The following is a 19899-nucleotide window of genomic DNA, read 5'->3' on the forward strand; positions in this document are numbered from 1 at the left end:
CCGCAGAAGGATAACAAAATCGATTCTAATTTTCAAATTTGAAAACCGACGAAGATGGTGGAAGGAGGCATTATTCTTGTCAAATATTTGCTTTTCCTTGCTAACTTCATTTTATTGGTAAGTTAATGGTTGAATATCTTAATTTCTGCTTTATCTATTTATTTCACATCACTTTACCATACTCATTTCCAGTTCAATATGGTGCGTATGGCATTTGTGATAAGATTTATTTACTGAAAATCATTTGACACCGCTGAATTTTATTTAAAATTGATGAAGTGATGTTAAGTGAAAAAAGTTTCCTTAGCGTAAATAATGAGATCAGGGAAAAGAAATTCTGCTAAACAACTAAGTCATTGATTGTCAACTATTTTTAAAGCTTCCTTTAAGATCAAATTGAATTTGTAAATAGGTTCGCTCTTACAATGAGTAATGAAGTTCTTTTGAATGGATATGGGAAACTCTGTTCAAAGAAAGCAATGTTTTCAAGAATAGATCAGTTCATGGAAAAAATCTCTAATAATGAAGATATATGAAAATAATTGTATTGGTTGATGGAATTAGGACTAAAATTTGGGGAATTCAATAATGTAATCAAAATAAATTAAGTTTCGAAATCAAATCTACAATGAGCAAACATTTGAAAATGAAGAATTCACATTACAACAACATTTTTCAGCTGATAGCTTATCTCACTTATGCAAGATACTATTAAGTGCATTGATTAAAAAAAGATAAGACATAAAAGATAAGACAAAGCCTTCAATAAAGAATTATTCCTTACTGATTTAATCATATTACAGAAGTACTCGAAAATTAATTTGCAGCATTAAATTTAAAAAGATCTGAAAGAATTTCTGAGCAATCCATTTAATGCATTTTTACTTGATGGATCAGTAGTATTGTGGACATCCGAAATTTCTCATATTGGAAAGACTTTATGCAAGGCATCGTATTATTACTGGAAATAAACCGAATGATTTATTCATACTGAGAGTGACTGAAGCGGAATTGTTTCATCCCATACTTCTTATTGATTTAATATGTGTGAAAAATTGCTTCAAAATTGGCTGTATGTATTATGATGGACGAAATTCAGCTGAATTTCAAGCTTTCCACAAAGTTAATTAATTGCTGTATGGAAAAGTCTGTTTTATTAATTATTGTGATGTTACAACTAATTTATTTTTATCCGTTAGAAAGTTGGAGGTTTTAGAACGTTTAATGATTACGAATAGTAAATTAACTATTTATCATAGATCGCAAGTGAAAAACGAAAATGAATCACTCAGAAATAACAGATTCAAATTGAAAGTCATCAAACTTTCTGTGAGTTATTAGAGAAGAATAAATCTTTAACAGCAGATGTATTCTGTACCTTTTTGCAGTTTTAAACTTTCTATATTATAATTTTAGGTAGGTGGTCTAGGTCTAGTAATTGCGGGTGCGGTACTACAGTTCAAGTATACCGGTTTACTGGATATATTGGGAGATGAAAGATTAGCGACACCAATATTGCTGCTTGCTGCTGGCGCACTTTGCTCCCTCTTGGGTTTTTTGGGATGTTGCGGAGCAATTCGAGAGAATTATTGCTTAACGGTAAGCTTCGCTGTTCTCCTAACTCTGGTACTGACGATTGAAACAGCTATTGCTATCGCGGCTTACGCATTACAGGAACCGCTTCAGGTTAGCAGTTTATGGGAATTTTATAATTCTAAAAGTTATTCTAAAGACTATCCTTTTCCAAAATATTAGTTTTCATATTTAAATTCAAATTCACAAAGGGTAAAATTTCCGCATCACTCGTCCTACAAGTAAACTAAATAATCGATGTGAGAAATAGAAAGAAAGCAATTAGAGTATGATTACGTTGATATATTATTTAAAAGTTTTAGGCCTCCTTATCGCAACAATTAACGTTGGGTTTACAAAGGTACAATCGTTCAGCAGGTGTTCGGATGGCTTGGGATCAAACTCAAAAACAATTTGCATGCTGTGGAGTGCACAATTTTACAGACTGGAATACTCCGCCAGATTCATGTTGTATTCAGGTTTTACCTGGTTGTCGACTGATTCATCAAAATTTACAACCTTCAGGTTTCCCTAACGACCATTTCTTCGCTTTCATAAATTAATTAATCATCAAAAACTTGAAATTTTGAACTCTAATTCTCGATTGGAGCGAACTACACGTAAGTAATGACGATTTTATTAGGAAAACTCTTTCTTGTTAATAATTTCAATATATATTCTCTTTTAATATGTAATTTAAATGTGGAAAAAGATAGCTTTATTTTAAGAATTTCCTGAATGCATCATTTCAGGTTGTATGGAACGTTTAGAGCATTGGCTGATCTTAAATGCAGCAATGGTTGGAGGATTTAGCGCCATTGTTGGCTCATTACAAGTAATCGGGATTTGTTTTGCTTGCTGCTTGTCCAAATCGATACTAAAGGACTTTCACGATTCCTATTACTAACTAACATTAACAGTGTTACATTTTCTCTCTCATTGATGATCCTTCCTTTAGATCAATCCACATTTCTATCAGACATTCTGCTCTTCTTAATAACATAATTATACCAGGAGCAAATGTAGATTACTCAAATAAGATAAAATTAAAATATTTTGGAATGAATTCAAATTATATTTGTAAGTACTCGAGAAATACGAAAGTGTAAAACTGAAATAACAAGTCATGCTTGCAATGATATGATCTGCATGTATTCGATATGAATGAAATAAAATCTGAGCAGAAAAATTACGCAAACGTCAGTATGATCCATGTGGCAATTAAATGAAACGAAGTAGAAAAAAAAACCAATGGAACTTGTAGAATTAACTCCAGGATTTCAAATAAATAATGAGCAGGAATTATGTGTACGACAAAAAAGATATGTATTCATTTTTTTTCTTTTCTTTCACTAATGTATTTTTTGAACACTTCATAAATTCAAGTGAAAATCACTGTACAAAAGAAAAATTAGAAAGATGAAGCGATGGTGAAGCCAGCAAAATGTGCATTAACTGATGAAAAAAGAGAGGAATAAGGAAAGAAATACCCTGCTTGGTAAATGGAGAATAAGTATAAGTTAAGTAATAGCAATGATGATAATGAAAAAGGGAAGAAGATACCTTGGATAGAGCTGTGTCAACTACATACGCATTCGTACGCTGGATGGGCCACTTTTAACATTTGCCTCAAAAATGTGGTCATTCTTTGTTTTGTTTATACTTGACCTTCTAGGTCAGTAATTTCATTTTAGATGGCTCATCCTGTGCACATAGGAAGCAAGCAATAAAAGCACAAAATAAACTGAAATTAGCACCCATTCTTGTAATAGGCAATAATAGCAAGATTTTTTGCCAAATTTTTCAGTCCTAAATTAAAAACAAATTCCAAAAAATAAGGATAAGCCAGAAACATTGATGAATAGAACTTGATGAACGAATTTTACTAATTTTCAAGCAAAATATTTAAATTCACTTCTTATTTCTTCATCTCGCACTAGTAGTTTCATTTTCTGGTTTGGTGATTAACAGGACATCCAGTCAATTTTTCCCAAGAAATTGGAATTTGTTAGTAGATGAACCCCTGACAAAAAAGCGAATTTCACTTTGTAAAATATAATTATGTCTAAAGGAAGAGAAGTTAAAAGCCAAGTTAAAAGCATTGCCAGCATTAGAGAAAGAATAACAAATCCGTGATATACATAAATTTGCATAGCATAACACAATTCGACACAAGAACAACTAATCAAAGTGAAAACATGGCTTACTATAAAAACGTTCCGTGAACACATATTATATTAAAAATCAAGATAGTGCTACCAAGAAATATGCATTAGCTTCAATTAGAAAGTTAGATAAAAGTAACTCAATCATTTCTTCTAAAAGACTATTTCACTACTGTGATAAAAAAATCATCATGCTCCACGATTACTTTCAATTTCTTAAAACCGTAAGTATGATAAGACTTGTCAAAAAAAAAAACACACAGGTAATATATCTTTGACATCTACTGTAGTGGAATTCTAATTCAAACAAGCCATGTCCTGCTTGAAAAATGAGAATAATTAGGTATATCACCACCACAATTATTCTTCCACTAATCAATTAGAAATAGAAAAAAAATATAAAATTTGAATAATTCGTTATAAGAAAAGCTCAGAATCTTTATAAATAAGAAATTTACTTTGGAGAACTCTGTATATCTTTGGTATAGCTATTCGCACAACTTCGTTCATTTCAGCAAATCTTTTCACTTCTTTTTCTGGCAGTGATTTAAAGATGAATTTATAGTTTGATTAAATTAGAAAATGATTACTTGAAAAGAAAAATCTGTCCTATTCTTTCTTGAATTAACTGGAATATTGCTTCTCTAAATGATAGATGACTTAGTATGAAATCAAAATTTTTTCCTGAAATTCCGGGCAAAAATTTTTCAAATTCTGTTACTTCTCTAATTCTCTGAATACTGCTCAATACCTTTAAAACAGTTTTAAAATAAATGAAGGAAAACCGCGAACTGACATTTTGAACACAGCTGGTTTCCTGCAACTAAACAATTATTCTTCCACTCATCAATTTCCCTTCCCATCTCTTCTCATCCTCTTAAAAAAAAAAGGAAAAAAAAAAAACCAACGCCTTCTTCATTGCTCATCCGTACGGATAAAATACCAGTTTGAATTTTTTAAATTTTGACTAAAGCAAATTTCAGAGACATGATGGAAAAATACAAAAATAACAAGCATCAAAAGAAAGCATAAAACAAATCACATTTTGAATGACTTTTGTGAAGCAGAAAGTTTATAATGAATTATTAACAAATTTCAGAATAAAAGTAAAATTCTATCAATGTTCATCAGAGGTTAGTAGTAGTGAGGTTGGAGGTGAGGATATCAGGGCACAGGAATTCTAAATACCGAATTTCTAATGAACAATAGTGGGTACCTGAGATCGACCATGTACAATCCTAGCATATGCTTGTGAATAACTACTCAATGTTTTACTGCTACATACCCATACAGCACATGTTATGCCGACCACAAGTTCCATTAAATATTTGAAAAAATAAATCAGTAAATCCGGTGGTCTAACGTCTGTTTGAGATACACACGTTTGACGTGGCTGCGCAAAACCAAAAGCAGCGCGATCAGGCCTCGTACATCGGATAGCCAACCAATTAGCCAACCAGCTTTCCATCATAAATGCTTCATAAACAATACATGCAGCACTAACCATTGTTGGGAGGGTATACATAAAAGCAAATGCTGATATTCGGAGCATCAATTTCTCCAATTTCCGGATATTTTGATCAATATCACTATGTTTGAATTTAATGTAACGGCGTATCCGAAGCATTGAAATAATGCCACATCCCAATAATAATAAACCAAGTGCTATAATTAGAAACCAAGAAAATTTTTAAATTTGGAATTATTTACGATCATTAGCGGTGTTACTGTTATATAGCGAAGGAAGATTTGTTTCACGAGTTAAACATCTCATTTTAAGCACATCTCATCTTAGGTAGCGCGAAATATGATTTTAATTTACATTTGTCAGAATTGAATGATTAAAATTTCATCCCGAAACAGTTGTAAAGTAATAATTAACAGAAGAAAATCTAAGGATGCTTTCATTCCTCATTTAGTAATATATTAATCCAACGACAAAGTTTAAAAATAGGGTAACTTCAAATCTTTAAAGTATGCACTGAAAATGAAAGAAAAAAAAATTGAGAATCACTCACCGATGCACACGAACATTGGCACAAAAACAAAATTGAAAAGAGCTGATGGTCTCAAATTTCCTACTGAACAAATTCCAGTGAATAAATCACCATCGATAGTATTCGTAACAAGAATAATAATTGCTAGAAATGCTGGGATGCCCCAGGCAAGAACATGGAAATATGAGGCTAAGCTTTCAATAGATTCCTGCGCCCATTTTAGATTTGCTGCCAAAAACCAAGCTAAACATAATATCACCCACCATACACCACTAGCTACGCTGAAAATATTGAATTTTTTTTAATTTTATTTAGCATAAATAGAATTCCTTGTACTAAATTTGTTTGCCATGTAAATAATTTGTGAGAAAGTTGCCAAAGTTATTCCTATCTAAACGTAGACGTTTAAATTACATGCCCATTTAAAAGAATCACACTATTTACTTACAAAATTTCTGAATATAGATTTTCGAAAAAAGCAAATCCGACAAAGTGAAATTAATTTGATATTAACAAATATCGGATTAATCTATTAGTTATTTAAGCCGGATGATCCGTAATTAAGGCTATTAATGAAACTAACCTGAAATAATAATGTGTGACCGCAATAACAGTACATGAGAAACTGTCGATACCTTGAGAAACGAGTGGACTGTTACTGGCTGAAATGGCGGAGCAGGATATTTTATCCTCTGCAACCAAACCAACCATATAAACGAGTGATATAAACAGATAGCATAATGCTAAATAATGGATAGGTCTAACTGGATAAGGGAAACGTGCCATATCGATTGAGAATGTTAATACTGTGAACAGTGAGCTGGCACAACATGCTACTGCCCAAGCACCTGAAAATTGAAGACCAAAGAATTTCTGGGACTGTCAAAAGAGCTTAGTTTTCATGATATGTCCCAGACTTATCCATTAAGCTCTGTTTTGTTTTTCAAAACATCAATCGAGAATATGAAGTGATAACCAAGCAATATTTCTTGATTGGTCAATAACCATTCTTTAACGCAAGATTTTTGGTGACAGAAACTGAAAAAAAAAAGACGTTATAAAGTGACCAACCTGTCCAAAATCGTAAATATCGTCTTATTCGAGTGTCGAAAAACATTGGTACTAAATTATCAGCAGAACACGGCAATGAGCATTGCTCCAGTGTGGTATTCGAAATTTTCAAAGAATACCTTGATTTACTAATAACCTACAAAAATATTAATTTGATCAAGGAATGTTTATTTCTATAGTACTCTTGTCATTTTAGAGGAATTCATTCTTTTTGTAACTGAAAAACTTTCCCTTAGAAATATTAAATATTGAAAAATTAAAATAAACTAGAGATAATGAAATCAGTTTGTGCTTCTGACTTAAAGTAGTTTTTGTTTACAACAAAAATAAAAGAGATTCATTCGTTTGCGAATCACCGTTACCTGCATGGTATGAGGGCATTCAATTTGTGTAATCGAAGTTCCTGATCGTGAATGCGGTGCCTCGGTGCTCGTATCCGGCTTATTTTCCCCGACACACATGCCATCTACGGGAAAACGCTCGCACGCCAGCAAAGGTGGCCACTTGAAGCCAAATTTGTTCATTAAATTTTCACATCCATTTTTGGCAGACAAACAGAGATGCCGGCATGGCGGTATAGGACGTTCGAGCACAGTGCATACAGGTGCATATATGGTACAAAGGAAAAATTTCAGATCCTCGCTACATTTCACCTGGAATCTTTTCTTTATTTGAAAGTTTTATCAAGAAAAAAATTTTTGGATTTGGAAGGCTTTCCCCTTTACTGACTAACTCAGCGGTGATAAAGGAAAACTATGAAGAATTTTGAATGTTCTCAATAGTGAACCAATTAGTAAATTTTACACTTCTGTGTACTATGAATTGAATTTATCTATTCTGGTAGAGAATTGTGCTTTGCAATATCAGTTTATTAGTTGAAGAACTCTTGGAACTTTATAAATTATGAAAGACTATTGGAAAAATCGACTTTCAAGAAAAGACAAAGACAAACTAAAGGCTAACAGTTTTCACTTTTATTCACTGGTGCCCTTTGTGCTAAAAACAATTACTTTACTTAATTATTTTTATTAAATAAAATTAGATTAATTAAACAATTAAATAGAATTATATTAATTATTTGTAATAACAATTGCTTGCTTGAAATAACAATTACTTGTTGAATTTGTTACTAAAAATCATCCACTAAATTTGCAAAAGCAGAAGTTGACGGCAAAAAATGAATCAAAACTGTAGTTCTAAATATATGAAAAAAAAAGAAAATTAATCAATTCAATTTTATTTAACTATAAAACCTTTACGATAATTTTATAAACTCTTTGAATGCTTCCTCAAAGAAAAGACCACCTTAACTAAAGGTAGAAATTGATGAATTTCGAGGGATGCATCTTCTTCTTTGGTGTGTCCTAAAATATTTGGGAATAATGTCATATTGTATGGTATATCTCGGCACATTTGCATTGTAATTGGGACGCATTTGTCGTTTGCGGCTGCGTTCTGAAAAAGCCTTCATTTTGTGGAGAACTTCTTAAGTTTTTGGAGATCCTTTTTCATTGAATTCGTAATTCTTATCACTTCCATAGAAGTATGAAAAAATTATTATAAATTATTATTAAATTCACTCATAAGTATTGTATGAGTGAATAAGTAAGAAGTTAGCAAAATATATACAAATGATTTGTCCTGAAATATTCAAGATCCAGTAATTTGTCCGAATAAATAACATAAGTTAAAGCTCAGTCGCTGATCCATTTAATTACATTATTACATTAAGATGTTTAAGAATTTAAGAAGAGCTTTAAGATTACTTTGGGTAGGATTTTGCTTCTTTCCAGATCATTATTATTGGACAACTAAGTGATGAAGAATCTATTCTTACACATGTTGTAAGTAATTAAATAAATATAATCAACAACAAATTAATAAATGTGCAAAACCTCTATCTCATAAAAGATATCAATACCAAATAAACTGTTCCTTCTCTGCAGTTGGTCACGAAATTTATTAGATTAAAAATAATGAATGACCAATTTGTTTCACTACGTCGTAATTTGCTCTCGACGATATATTATTGCCGAGTTAGAGGTTTTTCGATTTCGAAGCAACAAAGTCATTAATTTTAACGAGCTATTGCAAATTCCATAAAAAAAAAAAAAAAACAAGAAGTTCTTTGCGCTGTTGTACTTCTTGCGTATCACAAAAACTATCCTTATTCAACAATCAGTGAACTTTTTAAAGAAATAGTACAACACTAAACGCAACCATGGCACTATCTTTCTTTTCTCGAATAATTTCTGGTCATATGGTAATTATAATGAAGATTTTATTTAAACTTTTTTTGCTCTAATACATTTAATTGCAACAATGTTGTTTTGCAAAGACAAACAGATAGCACAGCTTCCAGACACTATGGCAAAAATGAGAGCATTATGCTAAAAGGTAGAGCTATTCTGGTGGCTGATAAGCAACACCAAAAATTACAGCATATATTACTTCTAACCTCAGTAGGATTCTTTTTTCTTTTGATCAGAATGCTATTAACAGATTTGCACAAATGTGGGTAAAAGTAGAATTGTCTGATACTCTTCACTAAAATACTGGAAAAAAGAATAATTATATTTACCTCTAGATATTCAACATGCAGCAATGTGACACTTTGACATTTCTGAATTATAATCGGTTAAATTTCATTTCAGTAGCTATATGATCTCATATCGTCATAATGTGAGAGTGGCAATGAATTAGAGAAAATATAAGGGCTTGCATGTGGATAGTTATTAAACGCAAATGAGAGATGATGAAGATCAGGAATAGAGTAAAGAAAAAAAAAAAGAATAACCTGATATCCTTCGCTTACAATGGCCACATTAGCGTCAATAGTATAAAACGAAAGGTAAGTTAGAAGGATTAGCATAAGTGTAACTGGTCGCATCATTGATATTGCCTCTTCTTGTTACCTTTCACAGAGCACTACTCTCTTCATATTCATTCAGAATCGAATGCAACACAGCACAGCGCAGTTCGTCGTTTCGCTCTTCTTAGTACAGATTGTGATCATTCATTTGCAACTCCATTTTTTATCGCATTCCTGAAATCAAACCCAATACGGCTATTGTCATTCTTCACATATTATTCTTATCAGGTCGTTAACACTACAGATACTGCTGAAACGAATACAGCACACAGCGGCCACTGATGAGAAAAATCCGTATGAAAAATACACATTGAATAAATGTCTACTTTGAATGGAATAACACTGTTTTGGGAAGTAATGATGATCGCATCAACACTGACTATGAATTAATAATATGCAGGGAAGATCAGTAGATAGCAGCTAGAATAACACAGTTAATTTATGCGGTATCAAACAAAGTGTGATTGGAAAAGAAAATGAAATAATTCTTTTTGATCACAGATCTTTCCTGAATGAATTTAAATTTCGAAACCAGAAGTCATTTCAGAAAATTCATATTGGCAATATTGAAATTAATAAATCAACAAAGGATGAAATAGAATCCTAACTGAAAGGTTTAAGCTCATCTGTATGCCCTAAACTTGTTACTAAAAATTTAAACAAAAAATATAAATTCTTGTTGTTTTTGGAGTTTTTTTTTGAAAAAGAAAGAATGATTAAAAGGGATTGAATGCATCTGTGAAAGGGAAGTAACAAACGAGTAGGATGGCATCAGCAGTAGCAGAATGACATGAAGAATGAGAACGAACTGTGAGATGAAGGAGCAATCTATCTATCTATCCACCCATCCATCCCGAGGCGATCCGTCAACCTTCATGAGAAATTTGTCACTTAAAAGTGCAAAAAGCTTTACCATCTCGAAGCAATTCTTTTCACTTATCTTCACTAGAAAATACAAAGGAAGATATTCTAAATATTCACTACAAAGAATGGACAGCATAAACATTTGAAAATATTTCCGATATGCTAATGAACGTTGACCTATCTAGTGACTTCAGTAAATTGTCCTCAGGTGAAAACTTTTTATATACTTCGTGATATTTACAATAGACAGGGAAGAAAATCGGAGAAATGTGCGTCGTCGTATTGAAACAATCAAACTTGTAAAACTGTAAAATCATGCATAGGAAAATCTTACAAAAGCTTGAATAAAAAAGGTGAAGTCGCTAAAGTATTGGTCCTAATGACTACACGAAATATTCCAATGCATTAATGAAAACAAATCTGTTCCGGCAGTTTAAAGACATTGCCTTTAAAGGGTTAATATAATCATTTGGCTTGGAAAGTAGAAATGACTTACTAAGAAAAGCACCTCGTGTAAAAAGAAAAATAACGAACGAAGTTGTTTAGTTCAAATATCTGAATTAAGCGGTTTTATGATAATAACTTCTCACACAAACCATGACAATTAAATAAGGGGCAAATTGAAAATAAAATTTCAAACCAAATTAGAAATGAAATTTGGACTTTAATCAATAATAATGATAAAGAATTTCAATAATTCACTTCCATCAGTGATATTCACTACAAATAGATAAAGAATAGTGTGAAATATTAAGAGACACATTTCATATTTCAATATGTTATGCTCTATTTCCCTTCCAGGGAGGTAAAGAAAATTCTCTAAAAAGGACTCGTACAATTCAGTATTAACCTTCAGTTTCACAAGTATGAATCTAAGCAGCAAGTTCTACAGCAGTCAAGACCTATGAATTCTTGGAAATAACTCATCACCAAGCTAAAATATCGGATACACACACACACACACACACGTCATACAATCACGTACACACTCAATGACATGAAGGAGTGCTAAAAGGAATAAAGCCTAAACTTAAATTAAATTTGCAGCAAAAATGCCATTTCCCAATTTCCTTGAATCACAAAAATCTTCAATTTTTGTGCCGACTTTTCATGAGAAACTTGCAAAATGTTAACCAATGCAAGCTCATTCGTCCAATATACGGATTAAAACAAATAGTGTAATGTAGTGGTTAGCATCGCATGAGACAACTTTAATGCAGTGGCATCAAACGATTTAAGATACTCAAAGTGACCTAAGTAAATTAAATGAATTAGTCTCTAAAAGTGACGTCAAATCAACAGTTTGTTGAAATGGAATGGAATGTAATACCTCGAAGAATATTACTATACTGCAAGAAGTCATAATCAATGATAGCTTTTATCAATAAGCTTTTTACATGTCTATAACTTGAATCTGATGCAATGAAGCTTTGTTAAATTTCAATAGGCAATATAACACATCGTTAAAAGAAAACAAATAAGCAACATTTTATCGGGTTGGCCATAAATTTTGTTCAATGAGCATTAAAAGGATAGATGTGTTTGGAAGAGCCAACAATGAGACAATCAAGACATAAATTAAATGTTACTAAGCCCTTGCCTACCCCTCCAAACGAAGTGTGCGCCACTACCCTACCCAAGCTCTTGACCACTGCGCGTCCACCTCTCTCGTTTGATGATGTCCTCTTCCCCTCCTCCCGCCGTATTTCATCATTTGCTTGTTGAAAAGTGCTGAAAAGGAGACGAGCACTGCGATACCACACACACACATGTAAACACATATACTGTCTCACATGAGGATGACCTTTACCCTTCAGTCTCTTCAACAATAACGGACTGGGTTAGAATGAGGAGAAAGATACTGGAGAAGTATGAGACAAAAGACTGCCAAGTAAATTCAATATAATTTCCCTTTTTTCCTTACCCTCCTTCTTCTCTCTTTCTCTCTCTTCTTCCCTACCAAAATAAAGAAAGAACAGTTCAAAAACGAGAAAGGATCAGGAATGAATATTTGGACTGCGGGGAAGAAGAGGAAGAATAGAAAATAGTAAGCTGATGAGGCGGGGATGGTAAGAATGATTAAGTGCGCCCCCTCTCCCCATCCCGCCTTCCTTTGCTTGCATTTGATGGATGGCTCAAACGACTGACTGATGACTAACTGACTGACGGACTGATGGACTGGATGGGATTGCAAAAGCTAGGCCAAATGACAAGCAAGCAATTTCTCGATGAATAGATGATGGCTCGATGGAAGGAAGTTCGATCCCAGTTCTCAGTCATGATGGATTGTCGAAGACATTGGGATGCATTGCGCACACAAAGTTTACCTTTCTCGACTTCCTCTTCAGCAAGCACCCCACGCGGATATCTTGGCTGGCATCTCAGAGTACTGCCAGTCAGGATTCTCTTTTGAGCCTTTCTCTCTCTTGTCACTTCAGCTGTCATCCTCGCTTCCTCATTTCATTTTTGTTCCAAACTCGAAAAATGACTTCGAACTCTTCCTTATTTTTGTGATAAATTGTTAGAGGAATAACGCAGCATTAGTTTTTCATTTAAGGAACCTGAAAGAATGAGAAGTTTTGGTAATTCCAGAAATACTTTTATAAGGAAAGCTTGGATTAACTAGTACTTTATCAGTGTTTCATCGTTCAGAACAATGAGCGCAAACAGGAGCGGTTCTTCCTTTCTTTCTCAACATTCGAATAATTATCTTCCAACAAATCGACAGCTGGCCCAGATAATATGCATAGCATATTATTGCCTACTGAAATATTGAATTTGCATATTAGAAGATTTCCGTCTACTGACGCTGTGCAATGTTCTTCAGTTCAACACTGAAATTTAAATACAAAGACTGACAGGGAAACGTATAAAAGTTATTTTAATTTCCCTCTAACACTGCACGAACAGAAATAACAACAATCATTTTTAAACGTTAAAATTAAACTATTCACGTGATACACCTATTGCGTCGTATTTGAATATTTTTCGGTTTTGACATAATCGTCTCTTCGGTACAAATTTAAATTGCCAAATAGATTGGAAGAATTGGAGTGAAATCCTTCGGAGGTAATAAATATGCACTTTAATGGAAAATAGTATTATATTTACATTTATACATAAAAATTGTTTTATCAATAGCATGATTTCAATGCATTTCTCTGTCTTCTGTTATGACAATAACTTTGCAAGTGATGCTTCACGTGTACTTCGGAAATGCTGATCCCTTCTACCGTCTGTGTAAGTTATCAATCATTATAAAATTGTTTTTATAAGAAATACTTGCAGACAATTTTCTCAGTAAATTACTGATTACTTGGAAAAGTTGTTATTAACAAACTTTCTGGTCTAATGAAGTATTAAAGCTGCCAGACTATTTAATAAATATCTCCTTTAATAATACAGTGACAAGAGATCGAATATAAAAAGTTTCGTATGGCAATATAAAGAAGTGAATAAAATGCCACCGTCATATTATACGTCTAAATATAACGTTAGTTGTTTGGACCAAATGATTCTATGTCCCAAAGAATAATGGATGAATTCTGCCATGGCTGGAACCTGTTAATCATATGTCACATCATGTCATCATGCCATTGCTATTTGCACTAATTAATCGCCGTAACGTACGTATCCAGCAGATTTAATTTTACGAGAAAGGATAAATGACGCATTTGGGAACAAAAATTAGTCCATTTTGTCTATTAATGATGATACAAATTAATATGTATTTCAACTTTTACCACTAATTTTATTGCAATGCATGTAAAAATATAGGAAATTGAAATGAAATGGAAGGGAACAGGAAGCCGACAATAGCGTGAAACTGATAACAGTTCTGTGTTGAGGTGCATATAATAGTATAGATAGTGGCTCCTGATAAATCGTCCACCAGCTATATATATCATGTCTTTTCTTCCTCCACTCCAATAATTCTTGACAATATTTACGAATAAATCATTGTAAAGTGTCTAGTGGTAAGTTTTATAGCCTAATAAATTACGTGGGTAACGTATCGTTTTGTGAAGGGTGAAAATTAAAAGCATTGTGCAATATAATATATAGCATCACACATTTAGCTATCATATCGACATTTTATTGTTTAAATCATTGACAACTATGAAATTGTCATTTGCATTTATAATTACTTTTTCTTCATAAGCGTTTCATTAATTTCTCTCCATTAATTAATTACAAGGACTATTACTATAATTAACAAACATATTGAATTATCGCAACCGAACAAACAACTGAAATGTTTCTCTCATTCTGATGCAGTTATCACTAACGCTTGGGTTGACTGTAACTGTTTTTACTTCAGTACTGGGAACCCGAGGAAAATCCCCCGTCGATAAACTATTTGATTTAATCGAAAATGCCATTGTTACTACATGGTGGTCATTCCGACAATCGAACAAATCATTTTCTGTTGTTGATAAATTTGTTTTAGACGACAGACAATTGAAAGCTACCGTACAGTTAACAGCCATAGTTTTCGCAACTACTAATGCACAAACGAAATTTCTGAAAAATTTATGGCTTGTCGAAAATAAACTTCGGAAAAATTTTTGAATTTAGATCGAAATTCTCCTACGCCAACTCTGTCGTTAGTCCTTTCACCCATTTCGTTCATCTTATCCTACACACCCACTATACGTTGTGGACAGTTATATTAGCACACACACGTCTGTATAAGTCTACATACGTGCCTATATGTGCATACACACTGAATCTGAATCATACACGTTAGAATGTGCATCAGTACAGCCACAGGAAACAATTGAGAAAGAATACTGCAAGTTTGCGAGATGAATGCAAAAATTAAAAAAAGAATTACAAAAGCAGAAATGCGAAGAGTTGTTTTTAAAAAAAAGGGAATTTCGTAGACTAAAAACAGTGCGCGCCATATGCATGCAACCACCACATGCTCACATGCACATTCCTGCATCTAAATGAACTGTATATTGAGCATATAGAAATGCATGCTTGTATGCAGCAACACAGCAACATTAACAATCTATCTCCCTGCTTTCAAATTTTAAAGAACGTTTTGAATAGTAGCTGTTTTGGTCAGAAGTGTTGAAAAATAACAAAAAAGCATCTACAAATATTGCGATAAGAGCCAGTTTGCTTTGGACTATTTGAATAGCTTTAAAGATATTCTTTGAAAGGCTCAAATGCAAAGTTTAATTATCGATTGTGAAATATGCTAGGCTAGCTAATAGTGAAAATAATAGTTTACCTCTTCATATAATACTATATAATATAATTTTCTTCAATCTTTCTTTTTAAAAACATATAAAAGCATATGAAAAACAGAGTTATGCAATATTTTTTAAAAAATTTATTGAATGGAAGTTTCGGAATATAGAAAATTCGAACATTTAAATTTAGGTTTTGCACGAATTTGTTGTAATTTTAAAAATAAACATATAAGTAATATACAAAAATATAAAAGAATTTTATTGGTGAAACTCACATAACAAAATTTACAGCTTCTACTTTTGAAAAATTCAAAAAGTAATTTAGAAAAGAAATAATATTTTTTTAAAATTTGAAACTAACTGATGGAATCCTTTTTTGCAAATTCTACAGTTGTTTAAGTAATTCAAGCAATCGATTTATTAGTTCAAAACATTTTGAGCTAAATGAAAGCTTCGGGATATTAGAAAGGTTCGATTATTCAAATTTATTTAGTATTTTCAAAGTAGTTTTCGAATAAATTTATTATTTATGTATATTAATATATGATGAGTAAGGTACAAAAAAATGTGCCTAAAGAGTGATTTATTAAATCATTGCTGAAATATTTCATTAGCTCATTTTTTTTTTTCGGATTCTTTTTTCATTTATGAATTTTGAAGCACATTAAAAAATAAAAAACTATTCAGGAATTTGAAGATCGACCTGTATTCTAGATTCTACTTTGAGGCTAACTTAGAAAAGTCATTAAGGTGACATAATTTTAGCGCTCAGAAATAACATTTTTTTCTTAATAATACAGACTTGTTTCTATTTTAATTATTGCATCTGTTGCATTGGCCCCTTGACCGGAAAATTCACTTCTTACATTTTAATTAGAATTTGTATGTGTTCATTTTCAAACTGCAATGAAATATCTCCGCCAAATCCCAAATCATAAAAAAGATAACTCAATGTTTATCAAATCTATCAGCAACTACCAGCGTTCGTACGAAAAATTATGATTATTACAAACTATGAAGACAGTACATAGAAGTGACAAGAATAAGAAACTAAAAATGGAAGTAAATAACTTAAAACTAATAAGCTTCAAACTCGTAAAAAAAAATGATATGCTTAAAAAATTTTTCTCTCTCAAACATAAAAGTGCCACCATCTTAAGAAATATTTTATATTTTATTAGGATATATTATTATTTAAATTTTGCTAATGAATACAATTTAGTTTTGGTGTAATTAAAACGATTCGATATATATTCTATAATCCAGAGCAAACAAGATATTTTCTGATACTATGATTTATTGTGTTAATAATTACAAATGAAGATTGAAAGATTGCTAAAACTGTTGATGAGGTTTTCAATCGAAGGCAAAGCGAGTGGATCGTTATTCCGCAGCAATCGTTGCACCTCTTTTCAGTTTCCACTTGTTTTTCATGAACTTAGCTAAATTGTTAAGTTCATTGATTAAAGTGAGAGAAAGCTTTGAGATCAGCGATCAGCTAAGACGAAGTCAACTGGAGATACATCATCACGAGAATGTTGATAGGACCGAACAGCTGTCCCTACTGATAATCTCAAAGAGAAATCTCGATCAGGAGATAACGTGACACTGAACTGTTAGGCCCACAGGGTTTTACATAAACTTCCTGTTGTGAGAATTTTTTTTTCGAATTCTCTTTGTTTATCTTTGTGCATACGTATGCATATATGTATGTGTTTCTATGACATAACAAATGTAATGCTGTATTGTCGTATGCGACAAAGCCGCTTTACTCCACATTTTCCTGTTTTTCTTCTTATGTCCTTTTATATGAATGAATATTGTTGCCGGCTGTATTGCGTAAATATTGGATTAAAAGAAGTTTCTGTTAAAGAAAGAGAAAAAACAAGAGAACACAAACAAAAGTGAAGTTGTATAAGAACAGGGTGTTACTTCATTTCATAGCGTTCTATTCTTGTCTCACGTTTCATGACTTTTGTCCACCTTTCACAGCCATCTTCAATTCACTCTTCTCTCTAATGTCGTGTGGCGATGAAAAGTATACTTTCATCATTAAAATGACCCTCACTTTTAGCACATCATTCTTTTATCATAGTAGAATGGACACATCGAAGCGACGGAATAGCTGTCATCTCTTGTCCCAGATATTCTTTCATAATTTCCTTTTAGCATCAACTTTTAGAGTTCCTAATGAATCTTACGAAATAATTTTAGCGAATACTGGCCAAAGATATTTCATTGATATTTGTATGACAGCTGCTGCACACTACTGAAAGTGTTTTCCCAGAACCTAAGCTAAGCTTGAGACATTCATATGGAAATACTCCGAACAAATCGCGTTGTCAGACTACTGGATGTTAGATACTAATAATGACTTAATAACTTTAGCATACAAGTATCAATGACTTGCTTAAGAGAGAAAGGGGTCAGTCAAACTACAGTTAATTTGATTTGATTGATGCTAACTTACAATGCTAATTACATTAACTTGATTACCAATAATTTTGGAGTATGTACATCAAGTTATATAATTCCATGACCTGACTTGCATGAATAATGCATGCATGCAAAATAATGCAGCAGTGTCCTTTTTGCGCCATATCAAGCACCATTTCAGTATCGGTAAACGCTGTGAAAATATTACTTTCGCCAGTACATCTCACACTCCATCACTACTACTATGGTTTGTAATTTCATATTTATAGAATCCATCAGCTGACCTAAATTTCACGAAATCAACTTATCTTAATTGGTATAATTGAAAAAAGAAATATTGTTCAGGTCCTTCATTTATTTTGCTGTACAATAAACTGTTCATCTTTAACATAATTTAGGGAAATTTCTTCATCTCTTCGTTGTTTTTTTGTAGTTTAATAAGCATAGAGCAAATTCTTTGATATATGCACTATTCACGACATTAAAAGTCTATTTCTTGAAAAAGAAATGATTAAATGAGAAATGATTTGCTAAAGAATTCAGATCTTATGTAACCGATGTATTATTAGTTAATTAATGATTTTTTTTTTTTTTTTTTCATAAAAAGTTCTTTTTTCTTATTTTTATCACTGATCCCCAACGACTTATTAATGTGATAAAAAATGCATTCAAAAGATGCATTATTCAACTAGCAAATAAAGTTAAGACTGCATGGAGGAATCTTATGAAATAAGAAATTCTGCGAAGCCATATACCCAGACCATTGATCTTCTCAGCGATTACCGAAAACCAATGGATGAATTTCCCGTACCACAATAAAAGTTCCACAACGATCGCACAACAGTATTAGTACTGAATTTTTCCCCGAAAATTTCTTGAATATCTTACTTATTGTTTGTTGATAAGCAATAAGACTACCCCTTAGGGGTTTTTACCTATGCTTGCGCAGTGGAACCTGTTGACGTAAAGAGTGATGGATCAGATCTGTCTATCTATTTTCTCTTCTCCAGTTATCGAGTTCGATAGCAGCTTAGATTTTATCTCAGCAAAAAAAAAAAAAAAAAAAATGAAAAAAAAAAAACAAAAGGTTCAGTAATAGCTATGTCCCCTATAAATGAAAAACCCCTTGTTCAGCAGCTTCAAATCAACCAGTCTAACCACCATAAGTTTGTTTCGTTATTAACCAAATGGCTTTCTCATTTTTCAATTTTCAATTTTAAGCTTAAAAAACTAGGACAAAAATGCCGCTCTATCCAAATGTTATTTACCAACCGGTAGAATTTTAAAATGATTCATCGCTTCTCGTTTCCACACACTTGTTTTGAATTTCCTTCTCAATTTTTAAATTAATAGCCACTCTATCTTTTGTTGGTAAAATTAATTCCCACTATTCAAATTCTGTATATTTATTCCCTTGCCAACGTGTCCATCTACAAAACAACAATAATAGATGAAATGCTTCAACCTACAGGAAGTTCCACAGTCCATAGTGATATTCACTGCAACAAAGCCAAAGTCATTGTAACAAAAATAAATTTGCACTGATGGAGCGCTTTGTGTAATTGTTGCGCTGTCGTCTCATCCCTTTTACTTACGTGCTTACGATTTGCATTAGGGGCGACAAACTGATAAATCGGTTGTCCATCTGGCGTTATTTATTTCAGAATCATCAACTTGTCGTATTTGACTTAGTGAGAAAACTTCCCGTTTGACATGCA

At 32.4% G+C, this 19899-nt stretch overlaps 2 protein-coding genes across 2 annotated transcripts; one reads left to right on the forward strand and one right to left on the reverse strand.

Moving 5' to 3' along the window:
- Positions 1-54: 54 nt before the first annotated feature.
- Bma-tsp-7 (Uncharacterized protein) lies at positions 55-2479 on the forward strand (the record flags this gene model as incomplete). Its single annotated transcript, XM_043080253.1, has 4 exons — positions 55-117; positions 1417-1686; positions 1896-2097; positions 2325-2479. The coding sequence occupies 4 exons, from the start codon at positions 55-57 to the stop codon at positions 2477-2479; spliced, it is 690 nt and encodes a 229-aa protein (XP_042936187.1).
- Positions 2480-4932: 2453 nt separating this feature from the next.
- On the reverse strand, positions 4933-9698 carry Bma-mom-5 (Uncharacterized protein; the record flags this gene model as incomplete). Its single annotated transcript, XM_001901023.1, has 7 exons — positions 4933-5402; positions 5756-6015; positions 6318-6582; positions 6806-6941; positions 7168-7458; positions 8111-8260; positions 9603-9698. 7 exons carry the CDS (start codon positions 9696-9698, stop codon positions 4933-4935), a joined length of 1668 nt encoding a protein of 555 aa, XP_001901058.1.
- Positions 9699-19899: the final 10201 nt, after the last annotated feature.

This window comes from Brugia malayi (genome assembly GCF_000002995.4).
Source record: "Brugia malayi strain FR3 genome assembly, contig: Bm_v4_Chr3_scaffold_001, whole genome shotgun sequence".
Taxonomy (NCBI): domain Eukaryota; kingdom Metazoa; phylum Nematoda; class Chromadorea; order Rhabditida; family Onchocercidae; genus Brugia; species Brugia malayi.